At 47.8% G+C, this 23,393-nt stretch overlaps 2 protein-coding genes across 2 annotated transcripts in view; both read left to right on the top strand.

Annotated features, from left to right (window-relative positions):
- The window catches only part of ttn.2 (titin, tandem duplicate 2), a 218,087-nt gene that overhangs the window by 40,667 nt on the left and 154,027 nt on the right, over positions 1–23,393 (top strand). Inside the window, exons 43-54 of the mRNA XM_086090619.1 lie at positions 13,820–17,596; positions 18,074–18,352; positions 18,540–19,103; positions 19,196–19,477; positions 20,111–20,389; positions 20,471–20,752; positions 20,850–21,128; positions 21,275–21,562; positions 21,647–21,925; positions 22,003–22,284; positions 22,428–22,706; positions 22,903–23,181. Coding sequence (XP_085946745.1) covers positions 13,820–17,596; positions 18,074–18,352; positions 18,540–19,103; positions 19,196–19,477; positions 20,111–20,389; positions 20,471–20,752; positions 20,850–21,128; positions 21,275–21,562; positions 21,647–21,925; positions 22,003–22,284; positions 22,428–22,706; positions 22,903–23,181 — 7,149 coding nt within the window. The remainder of the gene's footprint in view (positions 1–13,819; positions 17,597–18,073; positions 18,353–18,539; positions 19,104–19,195; positions 19,478–20,110; positions 20,390–20,470; positions 20,753–20,849; positions 21,129–21,274; positions 21,563–21,646; positions 21,926–22,002; positions 22,285–22,427; positions 22,707–22,902; positions 23,182–23,393) is intronic.
- LOC147165127 (uncharacterized) lies at positions 43–11,734 on the top strand. The gene is made up of 4 exons (XM_086090620.1): positions 43–221; positions 301–501; positions 589–671; positions 801–11,734. The coding sequence occupies exon 4, from the start codon at positions 875–877 to the stop codon at positions 10,628–10,630; it is 9,756 nt and encodes a 3,251-aa protein (XP_085946746.1). The 5' UTR covers positions 43–221; positions 301–501; positions 589–671; positions 801–874; the 3' UTR covers positions 10,631–11,734.

The raw sequence follows: 23,393 nt of genomic DNA, 5'->3' as shown, positions 1-23,393 counted from the left end.
ATCTGCATTGCTAGATTGGTCCCTCCTTGGCTCTGAAGGCGCTCTGTGGGTGGTCGGTCGGCTTTGAGGCCGTGTCCACAGGTGCCGAGCAGAGTGGGAAATGTCCCAACTGTTCCTTTTGGAGTTTGCATGTCGTCAAGATGAGAGAAAACGTTGGTGGTTCCCTCCGGACAACTGTTGCCTATTTGAATCCAGCGGTTCCTTTCAGTTTTGGCATGAAGGTTCTTACAAAAATAAACGTTTCTTTTGGTAGTAGCTCTCCGAGCCGACGGTTGACTTATTTCTTATCCTGGCTTGCAGATAGCGAGGATGTGACTCCTGTGGTTTGCAGTCCTAATAACCCCAGTAAACTGTATTAGTTCGAATAAACGCCTTCTTGCCAAATTGAGCGCTTCAGTCGCTACAACTAACGCTTTGCTTTTGGACATGTCACGTCAGCAATTAATTCCTCTTGCTGTCAAGGACTAGAAAAGGGCGTTTATTCTCGCGTCTGCAAGTCAGGTAAGAAGTTCTCCAGCAAAAGGTGATTTTTTTTAGCAACGGAATTTTGCTTTTTTAAAGTCTCCTACGTAATAATTTGTCTTCAAGAAATTTCCACAGAAGAAGGATCAAATCTTCCTGCAGGTTTCTAATAAAAAGAATCAAGTCTTGCGTTTATTCGAACAAATATGGTGAGTGCAATTATTTCTTCTGGCATTGTGATCGCATGCATTTAATTTTTCCCATTAATGAATCATTCATTAAAAATACATTTGTTGGATTTTTACGCCGCCGGCTTAGACCTTGCGTTCTCTCCACAGAGCTGGGCTCGCTGGGCACAGCGCTGACGCTCAGAGGAGCCTTCTCAGACACTGAGGACTTTCTGGATCATGGCATGGTGTCTGCCAAACGCTGCTCCAGCAGGACCTCCTCCGTCAGCTCGTGGACCGAGAACATGAAACCGTCATTCACCAAGAAAATCAAGTTCCAGTCCGTTTTGGAGGGGGAGCCGGTTGTGTTCAAGTGTAAACTTGTGGCTTGCCCTCCACCCACTATTCTCTGGTTTCATAACAATAGGTCTGTACCCAAAGCACACAGGCGTAGGATCTGCACTGAGAGCGCAATGCATATACACACAAGCAGCTTGCTTATCGATAGCATCAGGGAAAGGGATTCTGGCAGCTATAAGGTCATGGCGATAAACACAGAAGGTTCTGCCGAGTCTACGGCCTCTCTTTTGGTCTCGCTGAGGGAAGAGCAGTCGGCCAACTACCTAAGCTTTGTCCGCCGCTCTGGGGAGGTCCACGAGAGTATGGCCAGTATGGCTGAGCAGAGGAAGGGCAGGAAGATTAGGGTGGACCTCAGATATGTAGGATCTCCATTTGATAAGATGTCCAAGGTCCACCAGCGGCGGTCCCGGTCCAAAACTGCTCTGATGCGAACCGTCTTCTTTCACAGTTCTTATTCGCACAAGAAAGACTCTCGCATAGAGTCTAAGTGTCTGGAGACGGCCTCGGAGCGAGCCCCGTCCCCCCAGCCCATGTTTAATCGCTCCGATCGCTTTAACGACAGATTTAGTGATGTCTACTGTGACCGGCGCACCGGCACTCGCTTCAGTGATAAGTTTAGCGACCGCTGCAGCGACCGCAACAGCGAAAGGTTTAGTGACACTGAGAGTCTTTACAATGAGGTTAGAACTAAACTTAGTACTCTCCAAAAAGCTGTCCGGCAAAGAAAGAGGCTTTCTGTCTCCACCGTGTCTTCCTGTGAATTTGAGTCTGAGTCGGTAGCCAGTGATTTGAGCTATGCGGATTACGTGGAGCGACTCAGAATGAAGCCTGTTTCTCTGCCAAACGTTCAGCATTTTAAGAGAGCCTTTGACGTGGGCGAGGTTCCCAGGGAGCGTCAAGGCCCGGAGGTGAGCAAGGAGACCACTCAGCCACATGTGAGACACGCATTTGAGCCTCAGTCAAGAAGCCGCGCCATTCAGATCATGAGAGGTGAGCTGGTTGACTTGGTGTTGCCACAATGTCAGACTCGGACAGAAGAATATGCTGATACACTTCAACTTACAAACTCAGGAGGTTTTGATGGGGTTAAGGAAGAGATAAGTGAGCTTCATATTAAGGTCGGAGACTATAAAGTGGAGTGTCTGACAGAGGAGGTGGACCCGTACCTCCCTGAACCCACTTATCTCCCTACAGCTCCAAAGCACTCTCAATTCCCATATCAGCCTGAAGCCAGATCCCGCCATGAACGCCCACACCAACCCGAATCCCCATACCTCCCTAAGATTCCGCTCCATCATGAATCCACATACTACGAGAAAGCCCCACACCACCCTGAACCCACAATCCACCATGACCCCCCACACCACCCTCATTCCACTGACTACCAGGGACACCTACATTGTCCTGAAACCATATACCTCCATGAAACCCAATACCGCCATGAACCTCCATATCTCCCTACCACCCCACAATTACCTGATCCCCGCTACTCTAAGCCATTAGCATATGAAGAACCTTGCATGTACACTGCCATCAGGGAATCTGCAGTAACTGAGCGTCCTAAAGAGGATTTTTCACTGCCACAATCTCAAAACTTCAATTTGGTTGGGTCTGTTCTGTACCACGTCTCGCCTGAAGGATGGGACCATACTGCAACAACAATAGGTAATGAACCGTCGTTTGAAGTCCCGTATCAGGGTCTGGATCGTAAATATCTGGAACATGAGACAAAAGTTCAATCTCTTCAGATTAGGAAAGGCAGGACTATGTCAGAAGACAAAGCAGTTGAATCTGAAACTGGCAGATCAAAGCCCAGAGAGCCTCCATACACGGAGCCCAAAGAGCACATTTACACTCATCAGGAAGTAAGACAAGTGACTCCTTTGGAGCCCGTAGCCATGTTCCATTTCCACAAATCTCCCGGAACAAAGGCCCAGGAAACCGATCCTGAAGCTGCAACCGTTTCAACAGGTAAACTACCAGAATTGGAAGTCAGAGCAAAGAAAGTAGTCAACAAGGAATTGTTCACACGGCCACAGACTTTTCCTCAAGTCAACGTACAAAGTGAGGCAGACCTTGAAACTAAAGGGAGAGAACCGGCAGCAAAAATAGTTGATCCAGCGCAGGACAAATATGCTGGAGAGTCCCGATACGAACAGAGACTGAAAACTGAGCACATTGAGTGTGAGGAAAAACTCCTGGCCCTACGCATCGGGAAGTGTCAGCAAGTTATGCAAATCAGACAGAAGGAACCTTCTCAACCTGAGGCTGGCCTGCCAAAGCCAGAAGAAATATTGTACACGTTTCCACAAGTGCACATCTACTCTCAGAGTGATGTAAGAGTGGCAACTCCTGGAGAAACGGAAGCCATTTCACATTTTCACAAATCTACCAGAATGGAAGCCAAGGAAACTGATCCTACAACTGCAGCACTTTCGACTCAGGAAGTATTGGAAATAGATATCAGACCAGAGGAGAGAGAAGATGACGGGCTGTTCATGCACCCACAGGTGTGGCCTGAAGTCAAAGCACAAACGGAGCAACGCTTTAAAACTAAAGCTAGAGAAAAGGCACTAAAAAGAGTAGAGCCAGGTGAGAACAAATGGTGTGGAGAGTCCTTGAGGGAGCATTATGTGAGGAGCCTAGAAGCTGAGCGTATAGATTGTGAGGAAAAACTGTTGGCCCTACGAATCAGGAAGTGGCAGCAAGGTATGGCACAAGAGGAAACATCTCAACCAGAAACTGGCCTGACAATACCAAAAGAATCACCATATATCAAGCCAGAAGACGCAACATTTGAATTTGAAACTGCCTTGCCAATGACACTATACATGGAGCCTGAAGGACACTTTTACACCCAGCATGAAGTAACTCCTGAAAAGACCGTGTCCTGTCTCAACAAATCTCCCAGAATGAAGATCAAGGAAACTGATCCTGAAACTGCAACAGTTTCAACACATAAATTGCCTGAAGTCATGGCAGAGGAAACGGAAGACGACCGAATGTTCATGCGGCAACAGATGCCGTCTCGAGTCAAAGTACACACAGAAGCACACCTAAAAACTAAAACAAGAGAAGAGACAGCTAAAAGAATTGAGTCAGCTGAAGACAAATGGTCTGGAGAGTCTTTGAGGGAGCAGTATGAGAAAAGTCTTGAAGCTGAGTGTATGGAGTGTGATGAAAAACTCCTGGCCCTACAAATCAGCAAGTGGCAGCAAGGTACGCAGATGATACAGGAGGACACATCTCAAGAAGAAACAGCACACAGGGAGCCAGAGGAGCATATTTCTACCCAGCGCAGAGTGTGTGTGGTTACACGTGAAGACCTGTCCCCATGTTTCCACACATCTGCCAGAATGAAGCCCATGGAAACCAATTTTGAAGTAGAAGGTAGAGCACAGAAAATAGAAGATGAGGGCCTGTTTGTGCAACCAGAGACACCATCTCGAGTCAAAGTACAAACTGAGGCAAGTCATAAAACTAAAGGTAGTGGAGACGCGCGAAAAAAAGTTGCGCCAGCTTCTAACAAAAGCTCTGGCGTGTCCTTGAGGGAACAAAATGAGAAGAGCCTGGAAGCTGATCGCATTGAGTGTGAGGACAAACGGGCACTAGGAATCAGGAAGGTCCAGCAAAGTACACAGATGACACAGGAGGAAACATGTCAAACTGAAACTGAGCTGCTCATGCCAGAAGAAATGCCATACATGGAGTCAGAAGAACACATTTCCAACCAGCAGGACATGAGAGAGGTAACTCCTGAAGAGCCTGAAGTCATGTCTCCATGTTTCCGCAACCCCCCCAGAATGAAGGCCAAGGAAACCCGTCATGAAGCTGCAACAGTTTCAACATATAAATTGCCTAAATTCAGAGCAGAAGAAAAAGAAGACAATGGACTGTCTGCGTGGCCACAGATGCCACATCAATTCAAACAACAAACTGAGGAAGAGTCAGCTGATGGCAAACGGTCTGGAGAGTGCTTGAGGGAACAGTACGAGAAAAACCTGGAAGTTGATCCGAGTGAGTATCAGGGTAAACACGTGGGCCCGCTAATCAGGAAATGTCAGCAAGGTATGACGCAGGAGGAACCATCTCAACCTGCAAATGTTCCGTCAAAGCCAGAGGAAATACCTGACATGGAATCTGGAAGACCAATTTGCACTGAGAATAAGAGGGACCCGTACAGAGCAAGCCTAAATCAACCTCAGCCTGTGGCGGTGATAACACAAAAATCCACTGGAGCAGAAACTCAAAGGGAGCGGGATCAAACCCTTCCACCCGCGCTGAAAGCCAGAGGGAAAAGGCAAGGAAGGGGACTGGAAACTTTATCTGCACTGCACGGACAAATGGAATTGCCATCTAAGACCAAAGGAGGAGACGAAAAGTTTTTGTTTGAGAAAACAAATGAGGAGCAAGAACTTCAGCTATCAGTAGAGAATATCTCAGAGTTGAAGAAGTGTGAGCAGTTTGAAAGTGAAGAGCAGGCCCTAGCTCAGCGCATCATGAAATGGCAGCAAGACGTTCTGATGGAACAGGGAGAGGTCATTAAGCCAGTCTCTGAGCGGACATGTGCATGCCCGCCTATGCAGGCAGAGAGGAGCACTGAGGTAGAAAAAAGAGTGACGGGGATGATTGCTCCAGAACCTCTTTTTCCACATGGGACGGTCCACAACAAGACAAGCGCTTATGAAAGAACATCCAAAGAGAAGTTCTTCATGAGTCATTCAGGTCCCAATCAGCAGGGTGTGCGCGATCTGTGGTTGCCTGCTGATGTGCTGCCGACTGAGGGCCGTGAGACCGGACTGCAGAGGGACAGTGAGTACTTAGTCAGCGAGGACACGGCTCAGGCTCAGCAGCTCTTTAAATGGCCAACAGATGTGGTCGAACCGGAGAAAGTACCTGACCTGGAGTCTGACTGGGCTTTTGTTTCACCAGCTAAATCCTTCTCTAATGACATCTCTACTCCACATATGGAGGCTGTAAGAAGACCTTCACATATATTTGGACAAAAATCTCAAGAGGAGCACTTGGTTCGTCACCATGCTGATTCTGAGCAATCTCCACCTTTAGGCCTTGCTTTACCTCAGCATTCACTTATACCAAAGCAGGTAGAATCCATGTCTGAAACAAAAGAAGATGCTGGTGATGCTTCATTGTTTCAGAGATATTTTCCCTCACAACCTACCAGTGTTTCTCCAGTAAACTCTGGAATTAGCTCACAATTGCGCAGTCCTCGTGAGGAGTCATCAGCCAGGGGACGTTCCCCATTACACTGTCTTCAGACAAGTGAGTCTGATCAGAGGCTGAGTAAGGAGGACTATAGTTCATCAACATCCAGCAGCCAGCCTATCCAAGAGGAACTGAAGGAGGAAAGGACCATGGGAATGTCTGTGGAGAACAGCAAGAAGAAACCACACACAGATCTGTTGGATGTGGAAAAAGTGGAGATCAGCAAGGAGTTTCCAACAGTCAAAGATGAAAACCGTCAGAACATGTCTCAACATGGAGCTGTAGCAAAGGTGGAGAGGAGAAGCCAAGAGCAGGACGTTTCTGTTGGTGCTAACCCAACTCAGACATCCATGATGCTTAAGGAACCAAGTGCTCACAGCTGTCGTCCGATATTTGTGAACGAAGTATCCTCACTTCAAGTTCCAGTTGGCCAGATGTCAGAGCTGAGCTGCCAGTTCCAAGGCGACCCTCTGCCTCAAGTCACATGGCTCAAGGACGGACGGCCATTGGCCCACGACCCCGACTACGACATCACGGTCAAGTCCAATAAGTCAACGCTGACCATTTTCTATCCGACCACGGACCATGAAGGGACGTACAACTGTGCCATTAGTAATAAGCATGGAAAATCCATCTGCAGCGCCAATTTGAAGATTGTCTCACAGGAGGAGGCAATTGCAGAGGAGTTTGAGAGGGGAGAGGAACCTCATGACAGCCGAGGAGAGGCTTGCAGTGAAACAAATGCTCAACCAGTCAGCCTGCAGTACCTAAATACCGCAAATGTTGGCCATTCATCTCCTGTGGAAATCAGAGTCGATGCTCCCACTCCAGACTCTGCAACGATGGAGGAGTGCGGTGAAGATCAACCTCAGGACTGCCTGGAGTTAGTTTCAGACCTCAGTCAGACTGGCAAGCACAAATTTACTTTCTCCTTCGATGCTCTTGCTGAAAGTCCTCGTGTGGTCAAAGAGCTGGAGAACCTTAGCTGCCCAGAGGGTCAGACAGCCATGTTGACATGTGTTCTCACGGCTGAACCTGTGGAGGTCACATGGTTTTACAATGATATTCCTCTTGAAACAACGGCAGCAAAATACAGGGAAGAAGTTGATGGTCAGGTATACAAGCTCTACATTAGCTCTTTTACTCGGACTGATGCTGGCATGTACAAATGTGTTGCAAAAAATAAGATGGGCAAGGTGTCGTGCACTTGTGACGTAATCTGTCAAGACGTAAAGCTTGTTGAGATCACAGAAGACAAAGTTGGCATGGAGACAAACAAGAAATACCCTCTGCCTCAGGTGCCGCCGAAATCCAGATCAGGTGGACACAGAGAGCCTCCTCTAGTATCTGGGTGTGGCCTGCAACAGTCAGCTGCTGTGATAAAAGTGTCTCAGATTAAACAAGCCTTTGAGTCAGACTCGGCGATGGCACCTGCTTCATCTCAGAAGCAGCGAGAGGAACCGCTTTTCCCTGTGGAGATCATACCAGCAGTGTCCAGTCCTTGTGATGAGTTAAAGGATCACCCAGTCACACTTGACCATGGCAGTGTCCTTACTGATCCTTTTGTGGCAACCAATCTGCCATGCCACTCCTTAACTACTCCGTTAGCAAGGAGCCCCGATTCCGCCGCCTCAATGGAAAAAGTCTCTGAAACTAGTGCGATAGTCCCAATCATCGAGGGGGTAGCCGTCAAGCAAGTAGTAGAGGGAGTGCGGGAGTCTTCAGAGCTCAACTGGCCGATACCCCAGAAACCAGATGGCTTTGCTGAACCCCTGATTGCAGGGCAAGTAGGAGTCGCCGAGGGTGAGGAGAAAGAGTTGCACATGTTAGACAAAACTAGTAGCTCCATTCCTTTCCAGTCTAATAAAGTTCCCACAATAAGACATTCAGTAAAGACCACAGATCCAAGCAGCCAAGCACAGAAACCTCAAAGATTATCTGAACCGCTGAAGTCTGAAAAACAAAGGGAAGTCTTGAAGTCTGATGGTGTTCCAGAAGGGCAAGGTTATAGTGTTAAGGAGCAGTCCACTGATGTTGTAAGAGAACTGAAACAAGAAGTAAAGAAAGGTAACGGCATGCCGTTTGCAGAGGAGAACCTTTCTCTGCCTGAGCCCTCTTTGGATAGCGGTGTGTTTTTTAGTGGGCCAGCTTCCCAGGTCAGTGCGATGCCGACAGTGCACTTAATTGCTGGTGATGGAGCCGGGATTGAGAAAGGTGATGAGAGGTTTAATGTTGCGGAAAATCTGGAATCATTAATTGGCCAATCAAATGTCAGGGGTCCTGAACATGTCACTTCCAAGAGTCATTACCCCAGAAACTCTCAAGGTGGAGAAGCAGGAGGAACTGCAGTTGGCGTAATGGAGGAAGAGGAGGTAACTTTTGGCGCAGTGTATGAATATTACAACCCTCCGACAGACTGGGGACGTCCACTCTCCCCTGAGTCTGAGATATCGATAGAGATTGGCAGCACAGTTAGTGAGGAGGTAGGAGAGGTTGCCGACAGCTTCTACACACCGACTTCATCTGCAGAGGTCTCCCAGCCAACTTTCCATACACCCAAGTCCCCGAGTTCCTTCCACACCCCTAATTCTCCCAGTTCCTTCCACACCCCTAATTCTCCCAGTTCCTTCCGTACCCCCAATTCTCCCAGTTCCTTCCATACCCCCAATTCTCCCAGTTCCTTCCATACGCCTATTTCTGATACACCAGGTGGTTTTAATACCCCTCTAGAATACCCATCCTCCCCCACACAAAAGAGACCATCATCAGACTCTAGTGACAGGTTTTTCTCACCCGTTGAGTTCCTCATGTCTTCTGCTGATGAGGGCTTACCCGCTGAGGTAAATGTAGATGAGCAGTGGTTCCTTTCCAGGAGCAGAGGCTCTCTTGGTCTCCCGTCCCATCAGGAGAAGCTGCATGGAATCCCGCCTGCCTTCCTTAAACCTCTTACTAAGAAAAGGGTCTTTGAAAATGAATCTCTGATCTTTCTTGCTGAGGTATTTGGCCTTCCATCACCTGTGGTGAAATGGTTCTGCAACAAAACCCGGTTGGTGGCTGACAAGCGGATCATTATGGAGCGAGATGGAGACGGCATCTCTCTCACGATTCACCATGTCACCAAAGCTGACCAGGGAGAATATATCTGCCAGGCTGTCAATGATGTTGGCGAGGCCAGAAGCGTTGCTTTTGTGGTTGTGGTGTCGCAAGAAATGAGGCTGACGCATGCCCCGCCAGCTGTTACCCATCAGCACGTGATGGAGTTTGACGTAGAGAAGGATGACTCTTCTCGCTCACCTTCTCCCCAAGAGATCCTGTTGGAAGTAGAACTGGATGAGAATGAGGTAAAGGAATTTGAGAAACAGGTGAAGATCATCACCATTCCCGAGTACACAGCTGACAGCAAGAGCATGATTATATCCCTGGATGTTATTCCAAGTATTTACGAGGAAGGCACTGTGGACTTTGTAACCCAGGAGCACGAAAATCTGAAAATAGCTTTTGAGGTGACCGAGATGCCGCCGAGGTTTATCAATCCCATCTGTGACGTGGAAACCACACAGGGTTCCACTGTCATGTTTGAGTGCTCGCTGATGGGAATTCCGTCTCCCGTTGTTTCCTGGTTCAAAGGGGACAAAACAATTCCTCACAACAACAGACGGTACCTGCACTCATCTGATGGTGACAATCATTTCCTGAAGATCTGTAAAGTCACAGTGCAGGATGGCGGCATTTACACCTGCAGCGCTGTTAATGTCGTCGGTGAAACGCTGTGCAGAGCCTCGCTGGTGGTGTTCAGTACCAAGGAATTCTCTGGGCAGACCAGAGGCAGGGAGCTGACAGCCGTGTCTCTTGGCAGCGCAAAAGTCCAGCCACAGAAGTTTGACTTGCTGGTCGGCAACTCGACGGTGGACAGTGAACAGGTGTCACAGATTGAACTCGAGTTTGAGTTTCAACAAGAGGCTGATGAGTCTCAGCGGGCCGTCCGGCTGGTGGCCAACACGGAAGGGGGGATTAGCAAAGACCGGTACATGAGCATCAACTTTGATGTGTTTGCCGAGTCCGCCAAAGAGGACAAGGTGGAGTTCAAGGGCAAGTCCTCCGACATGTGTAGCTTTGAGTTCCAGGTGACCGAGATGGCTCCGAGGTGCGTCATTCCCTTGACGGACGTGACCGCCGCCGTCGGTGCGCCGGTCATCCTGCAGTGTCTGGTCAATGGCAAGCCAAAGCCCCTGGCTGAATGGTACAAAGATGGTGAGCGCGTAACCGACAGCAGGTACATCATTCAGGAGAAAACCGCAGGCCACTTTAATCTTCTCATTACCAACGCCAGCCAAGGCGACGCTGGCGAGTACCGATGCCTGATCCAGAATGCAGCCGGATGGATCGAAACTTCAGCGCTGTTGAAGGTCTTTTAGTGAAATGTGTCTGCGTAGATACTCGGCCATCTCGGTCACGGTAACTCGCAAAGGTTGAATGGAGGCAACTGGACTCTTGAAGACGTTTTACCTTGGAACCCAAAAGGTTATTCCTCTGTTTAGAAAGGGCCTTTGAAGTTTGACATAGATGGCTTCTTTCATGCTACTTTCAAACCAGTGAAATCCTTCCGGTCCATAATCTTCTAATCCCTTTGAGGACAACAATGTGTAAATGATGCCACCATTTACTGTCTGCCTCCACCAATGTCAACTTTCCAACCAACGATTGTCTCCTTCCTTATTTAGAAGTGCCACTAATGAGTCATTTGGAAAAAGGCTTGCTTGGCAAAACGTCCATTCACCAGCCACACTTGGCAACAATAACAGCAACAAGGGACACGCCCACCGGACACAATATTAGGGAGACTCTTTAGTGATGAAGCCCGTTTGGATTGAAGTTGAAACGTCTTCAACAAGCAACAAAACCTTCTTGCGGATTCTAGAGTAATGGTTAGAACGAGGCACTGTAGTCAGGAGTTTCTCAGGTCGCCACTTAAGAAACACCACTTTTTCTTTAGCTTTGGGCTGTTAACATAAGTTGGTTTAGTACACGCAATGCAACGCGTCAGTAGTCATTTAGAGAATTAAAACAAAAAGCTGCTTGAGTGTTTGTGTTGTAAAGCCAAATTAATCTGCATTGAAAACATGACAAAGTGAACTGTAAGTGGAACTGTAGGTGGCGAATTTGTGGTCAGTCCAGGGAACTGTAATGTAATGTGTATAATGTCTTACCAAAACAAACAAATACGACACGTTTATTGTATTTTACAAGTATCCATTGTGATGAAGTTCTAGAAAGAGTATTTTATTTCCAATGACAGGCTCATAGATGTATATTAGATGCTTGTGTTGTTTATTGAAGCCACATCCGAGTGTCCACCAGCCCCCGTCCCCGCCGATGCTCCTCAACGAGCGTTTGAAAATGTCACAGAGTGCTTATTGTAAATATGCCCTCTTCTCTTTGCTTTTGCGAGAGTTTTGATTTGTACAAATGTGTCCTTTGTCTTAGAGTTTATACAATAAACGGGAAAAGTTGATATCCAATCCAAGTTTTTTTTTTTTATGGGGGGGGGGGGGTCATGACTTGTCAAATGTTGTCTCTCAAGGTTAATAACTCGAGCATGGAGTGATGAGTGAGAACCTGGCAATTCCTGTGGGATATGTTCAGCCCAGTGTGCACGTTGCGCTAATGGGGCAGATTTGGAGCCTAATTCACAGCTTTGCAATTCGGTTATGCATTAACAACCCTCAAGCATCTCTACAGGGACGGATTATGTTGTGGTGTGATAAGTCTTTTTTTTCTTTTTTTCGGGTCAAGTCACAAACACTGTGATATTGACGTTAAATGAGACGAAAGCCAATCAGGAAGCTTGATGAAGCTACTACTACCACTACAACTACTACCAGCTCTATCACCACCACTAGTACTGCTAGCACCACGGCCACCACTACTACTACAACAACTACTACTGCTACTACCACTTAACTCATTTGCTCCCAAAAACGTATAAATACCTTCGATTCTGTTCAGTTTTTATTCCCTTTAAATATGACCACGCTCCCAAAGACGTATTTATACATTTTTTTATGTTTTCTTTATGCGAGAGCATACAAAAGGCTTTGATGCAGCCTCATAACTGAAGACAATGCCTGAAGCAATGGTAGTTATTACAAAAACGGCCAGCAGATGGCAGCAGAGTATAAGAGATCAACCAGGGCTATGTTGCAAAGAGCTATTTTCCCCACTGTTTTCAACAGATTTGTGAATAATAATTACATTTAGCTATATTCTAATGCTAATTGCTGCAAAATGGAAACAGAGAGAAATATACTTTTTTTTATCTTGGTGAAAGAAAAGACTAATCTTTCTTTTGGTAGGTTACATGTTTTTATAGCAATAGAACACTATATTCTGTGTGCCTTGCAAAATCAGTCCAAATCCAGTAAAAAAGTTGCTTCAATGAAAATGGCTGGGAGTGAATGAGTTAAAAAGTGGAAAATACATAGTGACTTGGGCATGTTTTTTTTTTATATATGATGCTAAGTTTTTGAATGCAAACAGCTCAGTCAGTTAAGGCAAGCAAAGGCGGCATGTAAACGCCACAATTATTTCCCAGACACAATAGCTGTGTCAAGTCGGGCTACGGGTGAACAGTTGTGTCATCCATTTGGCCATCGGGTGCCTGCCCGCCCGCTTAGCAAAGCTTTGTTTAGCCATGCACATTCGTGTGTGCCGTGTATGGCTCACTGTTGATTTTTATTGGTTCATCACTTCATGGCCTACTTCGTGTTGGTGGATCTTGCACCTCTACGTTTTGACTTGCTGCCACCGGAGCGCTGCAAAACTATAGACGTATGTCATATGCAGGGTGAAAGAAACTAGCATGTAATATAAACACAATTAGAAAAGTAGTGGAGTAAAAAGTATCCCTTCATAAATGTACTCAAGTACAGATACATAAAAAAAAATTAAGTACATTGACAAAGCGTTTTTACTTTGTTACATTCCACCACTGATGATGATAATAAGTAATTAGAATTAATAACGATAATGTCCACAGATCCTCAAAAATTCTTAGTTAACTTGAATTATTCATAGAAATAAGTCATATCAGCCATTCAGAGGTCTTAAATAATTGACATAATCAACATTCTTACTTTTTCTTTGGTCAGCTTTGTAAAGAATTTGACAATCTTTGTCTGCAATCGGGATAAAAAAAACCAACTTATTTTATATAGTATAGTATGTCACAAGTATCTCAAGAATGTTTTGTGATGTGAAATGTTTGTCATCTGCACAGTAAAAACCTTACAACAGCGCAGTTTTTGCTTTGCTACGCTAAGAGTATACATTTTTAAAAAACACTCAGATGGATCAAGTGACCTATAGAAAGATAAATACTGAAGGAAAAAGGTGTGCCAATATGATATGGAACCCGTATTAACCACTCCAGTAGTCATATTTTGTGAATTTGAGGGACAGGGCCTTGGAAAACATGTTAGGCTTAAATTTAAACCTAGCTGATGTGGAGAACACTGCTACGGTATTTCTCTCTCACGGCAGGATGCATTTATGTGTGGCCGCGATGACGTTTTTTCTTATCAGTCTTGCTCAATGTTTTCCGACAGAGCGTTCTAGCACCACTGTCACCACCTTGGAGGAGCAAGAGGAGACCTACTACACCGGCATCCAGTTGTCTCACAAAGCAAAAACACTTGAACTCATGCCAGAGCCCAAACGTTACTCTTCCACAATCGAGAAGAAAAAGGAGAAGCCAGTGTTTCTCAGCAAGCTCTCTCCAGTGGCGGTAAGCGCCGGAGAGAGCGCCACCTTCAGTGTCAAAGTGTCTGGCACGCCAAAGCCCACCGTTCAGTGGTCTCGCAATGGGAAAGTGATCCAAAGTTCTTCTGTGTATAAGCTGGTCGAAGAGAAGGAGGAGTTTAGCTTAATTATCACTCGCGTCACATCCGAGTACGAGGGCGAGTATTCCTGCACCGCCTCCAACAGGTTCGGCCAGACCACGTGCACCACGTACCTGGAGGTGAAAAGGGCGGACTTTAGCCAGGCAGAGAAGTGGGTCGAGAAAATGTTTCAGTACACTGGTAAACCTCCCACGTTTGTGGCGCAGATTCAACCTCTGAGCTGCTCAGAAGGGACGGAGGTTCGTTTTAATTACAAAGTCGTTGGGGATCCAGTCCCCAAAGTCCAGTGGTTCAAGGGTACTTTTGAGATGCAGTCTAGTCCTAAATGTGCCATTACAGCTAACCCAGACGGGTCAGGCTTTATTACCATCAAGGATGTCAAACAGGAAGACAGTGGCATGTACACATGTAAAGCTTCTAACCAGTTTGGAGAGGCGTCTAGTGGGGCGGAGCTGGTTGTGCTCAGGGAATCCCGTTCTGTCTCACACAAAAAGCAGGTTGTGGTCCAGAAAAAAGGTTATAAAGTTTCCAAAACAGAACAAGCTACGGAGTCTCGCTTGTACCAGGTCAGCCTCCCAGGACAGGACAGGCCCAGTTCAGACCAGATGGTTTACACCATTGGTACCGAAGATCGGCGAGTTATTCCCAGTGAGCAAGTGGGCTCCCTTACGGAGCTAGATATTTCTGCTGCCACCGTTCACCGTGAGAAAGTGACCCATCAGGCAGCAGTGCTCCAGCGTCTCGAGGTAGAAGAGAGAGTTTCCGAGGTGCCCACTCACCCAGCCCGAGTTTCAGCTGTTTCCCAAAAGCAGCTTCACGTGGCAGCTTTCACATCATCTGTTGCGGAGAGTCAGGACCTCACAGAGCAGCACTGTGACCGAATTCTGAGTCCCGAGGTCATTGAGCTCCAGGCGAGTAGGGAGGAGAGGTCGCAAGTGATGTCGGCCGTAGCCGAGGTGCTTACCCCTCTTTCTACCACTAGCACCAAGCCACTGGCCGACAGAAAGTCAGTGTCTGTGAAGCCGAGATCAGAGCCCAAGCATCTAGTTAGCGGCCATCAGGTGGAGTCACAGATGGCAGTTATGAAAGAACAGTCCCAAGAGCTTTCTGGGGCACAGGCGGAGAACGGCTACAAGGTGAAGGAGGGGGTTAAAATCTTGTACTCGACCCAGTCCACAGAAAAATATGCTCTTCCAGAGGGTCACACCTCTGAGTTAGCGACCGCAGACTCTGCTTTAAAGTTGTCTGTCAAGCAAGAGCAACGTCGCCTAGTCCTGGCCTCAGTTAGCGAAACCAAACACACTCTGGCCAAGGAGACCGACCTCTCCATGCAGAGACCAGCAGAGGAGTCAGCCCTCCCCTCGAAGGACGGCATGATGAAAGTGAGCCTTGCAGCAGAGGAAAAGTACCCGCTTCGGGCTGAGTCCGCTCAGCAGTTGCCGTCTCTGGACAGCGCCACATCCATTCAGTCGCAGTTAGAAGGGGAGCAGTTATTGCACTTGCAGGTTATCACTGATCAGGACCTGCTGCCCTCTGAAACCAGCTTCACCTGTAAGAAACCAGACGCAGAGCAGGCGGGGACCAGGAAAAGTCCTACTGTATTGCACTCAGTCAGCCAGGATGAGCAGAGGACAGTGGTTTGTGAGGACACGTTTGAGTTTGAGGCCAGGGCAAGAACTGTTGCCATTCAGCCGAGTAAGGAATCCCCTTCTCTGCTTCATCTCCAGTCAAGCCAGTCTGTTGAGGTGCATCCCAAAGAAGGTATTCTTGTGACTGAGAAGCCTGAACACCAGACGGCTACACAGAAAGCCGAAAAGGCTCGTAGTCACGCAGCTATCTTTGAGGAGAAACTCCAGCTGACGGCAGATCAGCACTCAGAGCTCAATGTGTCTGGGACTGGAGTTAAGCCTCTGCTTCGAACTGAACCCAGGCCTCAAAGCATTCTACAGCTGTCTTTTCAGCCCATGCAACTGCCCAAGGAGACGCCCGTCACTTCTGATGTGAAGCAACAGCGGGCGTTGGTGCAGAAGGAGGATCGCTGGAATGTGATGCACCTCACCAGCGTGGCTGAGAGTCAGGCGATAGAGGCGGGTCATACAGAGAGCCTGGTAGCTGTGGACAAAGTCACCTGCAAGACCACCGTAGAGCCAAAGGTTCCCACAGAGCCGGTCCAGGTCGAGGAGAAGGAGATCTGCACTGAAAGCAGTGAAATTCTCGAGGCCGCAGAGCAGGACTTTGCAGTCCAGATCCAGGAAGGCCAGTCAGTCAGGCAGTCGATAATGATGGATGAGAAACAAGTACTGACAGGGGAGCTCTCTCAAGAGATCACCAAGTCCCAGTCCGCTAAAGTCACAGCTACTAAGCAAGCCCAGCTGTCCCTGCTCGCGTCAGAATCCAAAGACAGCACAACACTTCCAAAAGAGATGACGTTTGTGCTTCAGATGCCAAAAGCATCCAGTGTGAGCGTCCGTCGTCAGCTCAGAACTGCTCTACAGTCTGCAGTAGCCAGTGAGCATCCCGTGTTGCTGGCGGACGTTGTAGGAGGGCTGCAGGCTGCAGAAGTACAGGAAGTCAAAGTTCAAAGAGAACCCAGGCTCACATTGTTTACATACCTGATCACATCAACAGGCACACCTTTGGAAATCACTCTGGCTTTCCAGGGCGATTATCCTCGAACAGCTGACCTCAGAAGGGAACTTCAGGCAGCTTTCCATTCCATTGTCCACCAGGAGGCTCATGTTCTGACTTCAGATCAGCCAGGCACCACGCAGCTAGACAAACCTCAGAGGGCGCAGGTCTCCTCAGCCCGCTCGAAGCAAGTCAGTTCCTCCGTTGTACAGACCGTGAGTGTGGCAGAGAGCTCAGTAGACTTTATTGCTGTTGAATCTCAAGCAGCGGCCCTCAGAACTGAGTCCAAAATGGCGGTGGAGTGCGCCTCGGCTGAACAGCAGGTTGTAGTCCAGGAATCCAGGGAAGCGAAGGTGGCGCAGTCCATTTCATCGCATGTCCAAATTTCCACCGAGGCCCACGTGGCTTTTGAAGAGTCAGTGGTGGTGTCCAGACAGGAGGTGAAGTCCACAATGAAGAGCCAACGCATAGCTGAAGGGACCACGGTGCTTACTGCCGCCCTGCCTCCCACCACAGCCCCCCCAGAACCAGTTTTCAAAGAGGAGATTTCAGTCCCCAGGCCAGAGCAGAGAGAGCGTCCCCTTATAGTTGCCACTCTGGAAGATGTAACGGTTGAACAAGATGCTGACGTAACATTTAGAACCAGCATCAAGTATGCCACCCATGTGAACTGGTTTTTCAATGGCCAATTGGTGCAATCTGGCAATGAGTTCAAGTGTTTGACGAAGCTCGACGTTCACTCGCTGGTTATCAGAAAAGCTGTCAAGGAGAAACATGAAGGAGAATATGTTTGCGAGGCTGAGAATGAAGCTGGCCGAGCAAGAACATCTTCCAGACTCACAGTGGTCTCAAGAGGTTTGACATCAAGATAAATCAATGTTCCATCTTGTCAATCAGTCATAATTCACCCAGACGTGTTTCATTTGTCTTTCAATTGTTCACATTTCACTCTAACTCATCTCATCTTGTGTTTTTACACCCACTGTCTGAAGATCAGAACCAGCACCCTACTGGGTGCCTGATGCTGGTGTTCGGACAGCTTTCGTGGTCTCATGATCCGTTTTCCACCTGTGTCTGCATGCTTTCAAGTCTTCAACGTGATCATCACCTCTTTTTGCCATCCTTAGCCTGAACACAAGACCAACCAATACCGGCTGAAACCAGGTTTCATAATCCTAGGGCTTGTGTTCCTGTTATCTGTTTTCTTTTCACCCAATGAAATAACATCCACCATCTGTCTCCTTCATGTCTGACTCTCTGTGTTTTCCATAAAATCTATCCAGCTATGGTTCCACTGACATTTATTCTCTTCTTTGTCCATGCGCACCTCAGTGCCACCTATCTTTAGGCAGAAAATCAACCCTCTGGAGATCAACGTCGGCAGCCATGCCAAGTTTGAGTGCGAGATTGAGGAGGCCCCAAGTGTGACCTTCAAGTGGTACAAGTCTGGTATGGAGATCAAGCAAAGCGAGAAGTACCGCATCATCAGCCGGCACACTGGATCATCCCTGGAGGTCGTGAACCCTGTCAAAGCCGACAGTGGAGAATTCAGCTGCAAGGCCACCAACCAGTTTGGTGCCGTTAGCTGCGGTGCCTCCCTGGCAGTCACTGGTAAGACTTCCTGTTGCAAGCAGCCCTTTACTGTGAAACTGAGAGAAAATTATATATTTTTTTCTTTCCTTTGCAACCTTGGACATGTCTATGCAGTTATGACAAAAATGGCCTCTCAGTGTTGAGCTGCCAGGTCTTCTTTTGATGCTTCCATTGTCTTAAGATATTTTCTACCTGCTTTCCATAGAAATGTACCCGCCGCTTTTTGTATCAAAACCAGAACCAATGACCTCCTTTGTGGGAAAAAGAGCCGTGTTCCAGTGCTCACTCACTGGATCGGCACCCATCGAGGTGGTCTGGCACAAAGACAACATAGCCATCGCACCTTCAGTCCACTACGCCATGAAGTGTGACAAGAACAAGTACTCCCTGCACATCTCCAATCTTGAGCCCGGCCATCAAGGCGTGTACTTGTGCAAGGCGTCCAACAGCGTTGGCGCCGCTACTTTTAGCACAGAGCTCAAAGTTATCAACAAGCCCAAATTCATTAAGAACTTTGAGCCAGTGTCCGCCGCCGTTAACCAGATGCTGAGGCTGGAGTGCCAGGTGGACGAGGACACTGCCGTGACAGTCACCTGGACCCGGGATGGTAAGAAGGTCCACCATAGCCTGGAGTGTAAACAGTCATTTGATGACAAGGTGGCGGTTCTCGAAATTGCCAAGTCCAAAGTGAAAGACTCTGGTGTGTACATGTGCACCGCCTCCAACGAGGCCGGCAGCTCCTCCTGCGAGGCTCTGGTGACAGTTCAAGGTAAGACTTGACTGACATGTTGGTCAATGCTCACACTTTGCATTGCTTCTTCTCTTTTACCAAACGTTTTGAAAATAACCACCCCCCTGCAGAGCCTCCTAGCTTTGTCAAGAAAATGGATCAAAGTATCACATGGAAGCAGGGAATAGCTGCTCGCTTGCATTGCGCCATCAAAGGTTCCCCGGAGCTCCACATCCACTGGTTCTGGAATGAGCGAGAACTGAGCTCTGGAGACAAACACAAAATGTCTTTCACAAACGGCACAGCCACTTTGGAGATCGTGAACCTTCTTGTCACTGACAGCGGCCGCTACACCTGCGAAGTGTCAAACAATGCCGGCAGTGAGAGCTGCAGTGCGGCCGTCGCTGTCAAAGGTTGGTCCGAGACATCTTGTGGCTTCACGTTCCTCACCAATTTTGAGGTTTTGACTGCATGTACCTGAACAGTGACATCCCATTTATCACGGAGACATATATGTTATGACTTAGGAAAGGCTAGCTATGCTGTTTCTTTTTCATTTCCTGTTTTGGATTACTATGAAACTGGCACATAAGACAAAAATAATTGCACACTTAAGCACCCCAATTTTTGACCAAACAAAATAATTTGGTCGAGTGAAAGTAAAATATAACGCAAAATGCAAAACGTCATAGAGAGGGTAACAGAAATTAGCATCGATGTTATCGTTATGCTACTTGAACAGTACAGAGCATCAACACATACAAGCAGAGCTTCCAACCATACTCACAGGCGTGTTTTCTCATGACATGGGAACAACAACTATTACTGTTGGGACTTGCTCTTTTCTTCTTGCTGTTAATGCTGCATCTGCTCCAGGGGAGCTCAGTGCTTCCCGGCATGTTGTGGTGCGATACTGAAGGCGCGCAACTCCAAATTGGCCTGTTTAGTGTAAACCAAACCAAACCAACAAACGGTCTCTTTAAAATCCACCTTAAAGCAGAGGTTGCGAATGATGCTCTTATGCTTTTGACTTCCTCTGAAAACAGAGCCACCGTCCATTAAGAAAGAGCTGCAAACGGTGGAGGTGGTGAAGGGCGCCAGCGCTCAGCTGGAATGTGAAGTTGCGGGAAGCGCTCCCTTTGAGATCACGTGGTCCAAAAATAAGAGGACCGTCAGTAGTGACCACAAATTCAAGGTCATCTCCCAAGAGCCCGTGCTGAGGCTGGAGATCCAGCCTTTTGAAAGTGCAGATATTGGAGAGTATCAGTGTGTCATATCCAACGATGTGGGCAAAGTCAACACCAAGTGCTTAGCTAAACTTAAAGGTTGGTCAAACATTAACATTCCTTTTGACATTCACTCTCTGGCCGCAAGCTGAGCTCTCGGTGGCTTTCATCTTTCTGTAGAGCCGCCAACCTTCACAAAGAGGGTTGAAAGTGTGACGGCAGTGCTCGGAAATGCATTGACGCTTCAGGGAACCGTGAAGGGTTCCGCCCCCATCACTGTCAAGTGGATGAAAGACTCGGAAATTCTCAGAGACGACGATTTAAACATCACCATGTCGTTTGAGAACAATGTAGCAAGCTTATGCATAGCTGTCGTGGCCATCAGCCATGCCGGCAAATACCTGTGCCATGCCGAGAACGAAGCTGGGCAACAGAAATGTGAAGCTGCACTCACAGTCCAAGGTCAGATGACGTCCTTTGCGCAGTCTCCTTTTTGCTTTTCTTGTCTTCTTCATTGTGAATGCTCAGTGTTTCTCCTTGTGTACCAATCTTATCGCAGAACCCGCTAGAATTGTAGAACCGGCAGAGTCCATCAGTGTGACGGCAGGTGATTCAGCCACGCTGGAGTGCACCATCTCCGGAAGTCCGGACCTGAAAGTGAAATGGTTCAGAGATGGCAAGGAGATGATCAGTGGGCGCAAATATAAGATGAGTCAGAAGGACAATGTGGTCTCCTTGAAGATTCTCAAAGCAGAAAAAGCAGACACGTCCGTGTACAAGATGGAGGTTACCAATAAAGTCGGCAAAGACCAGTGCACGTGCTCCGTGACCGTTCTAGGTGCGCTTTGACTTAACTTCTTAAGTGTGATTACGTTTGTGAGGGACTTTGATGGAGAGCTAATCAAATCCAACATTCCTCGAGTTAGTTTTCAGTTCTTTTTATAACTACTAATACACACACATGACCTTCTCTTTGACATACAGACCGTATCATGCCGCCAGCCTTCACCAGGTTGCTAAAAAGGGTTGACGGCAACATTGGCAGCAACTCCTCACTGGAGTGTAAGGTCTCTGGGTCTCAACCCATCACCATCGCTTGGTTCAAAGATGAGCGGGAAATTGAGTCCGGAACCAAATTCCAGCTGGACTTCAAGGAGTGCTCTGCCACACTGACCATCAGCCAACTGGAAAAGACTGACTCCGGCGTTTATAAATGCATAGCCACCAACTCAGCCGGCGTGAAGGAAACCAGCGGCATACTTTACGTCAAAGGTGCGCTTGCATCTCGTGCCACCGTTTTAATGATTTGATGCCGACGTGTGAACTACATCTTTCTTTCCCTTCCGTGGCCTCCAGAGCCGCCGGTATTCACAGTGACGCCAGACGACCAGGATGTTATACCCGGAATGACCGTTTGCCTTCAGTCCGCTTTCACTGGAACCCCTCCTCTGTCTGTAAAGTGGTTCAGAGAGGACAGGGAAATGATCAGTGGAGGCTCTTGTTTCGTCAAGAAAGAAGCCTCCACCAGCACTCTAGAGCTTTCCTCCGTCAAGCCTGGTGACTCGGCTAAATATACGTGCCAAGTGTCCAACGACGCCGGCAAGGTGGACTGCACGGCAGTCCTCTTTGTAAAAGGTGCCCGTTGTCACATACGTGAACATCACTGTTTGACGCTGACCTGACTACTAATCCTCATTCACCTCTTGTCTCAGAACCTCCCGCCTTTGTGTTCAAGCCCGAGGCCACCAAGTTGGTGGTCAGTGGAGACCCATTCAAGTTGCAGTGCAAAGTGACGGGCAGTCCTGTCATAGGTTTCAGGTGGCTGAAGGATGGGATGGAGATCAGCCACAGTCCTAAATACACAATGACCTCGGTGGATTTGGTGGCCTCTCTGGAGATAGTCAAGTGCACTGTTGAGGATAGTGGAGATTACATGTGCATAGCTACCAGCGAGGCTGGCAGCGACTCTTGCAGCAGCACAGTCACAGTCAAAGGTTTGTCCGCTTTGCAGTAGAACGGTACCTACCATTCTGGACCCACGTTTAGGGCGTTGAAGTGCTCTGATGACACAGGGGCAAGCCAACAGCAGTTCTGCAGTTCCATGTAACATGCTGACTGATCCATTTTGTTCCTCTAGAGCCCCCGTTGTTTGTCCGTGTCTTGGAGCCCAAAGATGTGGTGAAGGGTTCTGAGATGATGCTGGAAGCCCAAGTTTCTGGTTCTGCCCCATTCAATGTGTCGTTTTACAAGAACACAAAGCTGGTGCGGAACGATAAGAGACACAGGATCACAGTGAAGGAGGACCTGGTGGCTCTTCAGGTGCTGGCTTTGGAGGTTGGGGACATGGGCTTGTACCAGTGTGCGGTGGAGAACGAAGTGGGGAAGGCCACTTGTGAAAGTCAAGTCACACTTAAAGGTCAGTTCAGAAGATCTATCATCATCTTTGTGTTCGTGACCTAGGATCGAGATGGTTACCACCCCGGTTTTGTCACCAAGCTATCAGACAACTTTATGAATTGATTACCTTTGCTGCTTCTGCTTTTTGACGTCCCATTGTCTGTGTATATTTTTGTATGATCTAACACAAGGCATTATGATTAATTCTGTTGTAGAACCTCCTTCGTTTTTGCAAAAGCTGGAGGGCGTCAGTGCCTTGGTAGGCAGCGAGGTGTCTTTGCAGTGCACCCTGAAGGGCTCTGAGCCCATGACCGTCACCTGGCTCAAAGACAACTATGAGCTAAAAGAGGCCGAAAAAGTTCAGATTTTGTACGAGAACCAGACAGCCCTGCTGCACATCACCATGCTTCACAGCAAGCATGGCGGCAAATACTCGTGCCACGCCCAGAATCAGGCAGGGAGTCAGACCTGCTCCGCCGTCCTGACAGTTAAAGGTCAGTAGTACTCCAAATTCAAATTGTCGCCTAAACCTCAGCAGACCTTAGCCAGACCACATACAGCAGTGTCAAACTCCTGTTTGTTATGGGACAAAGCGTAGTTGTGAAACCATTTTTATATGTATAGCCACCATCTCATAATATCGACTTAACTTGCAAATTATTGTTGCAAAAGGTGTCTCGGAAAAGTTCCAGGACTGGTGTCAGCA

Source organism: Leptonotus elevatus, chromosome 12 (assembly GCF_054856555.1).
Source record: "Leptonotus elevatus isolate MCC_2025b chromosome 12, RoL_Lele_1.0, whole genome shotgun sequence".
Taxonomy (NCBI): Eukaryota; Metazoa; Chordata; class Actinopteri; order Syngnathiformes; family Syngnathidae; genus Leptonotus; species Leptonotus elevatus.
This window is presented reverse-complemented; position numbering and strand designations above follow the sequence as displayed.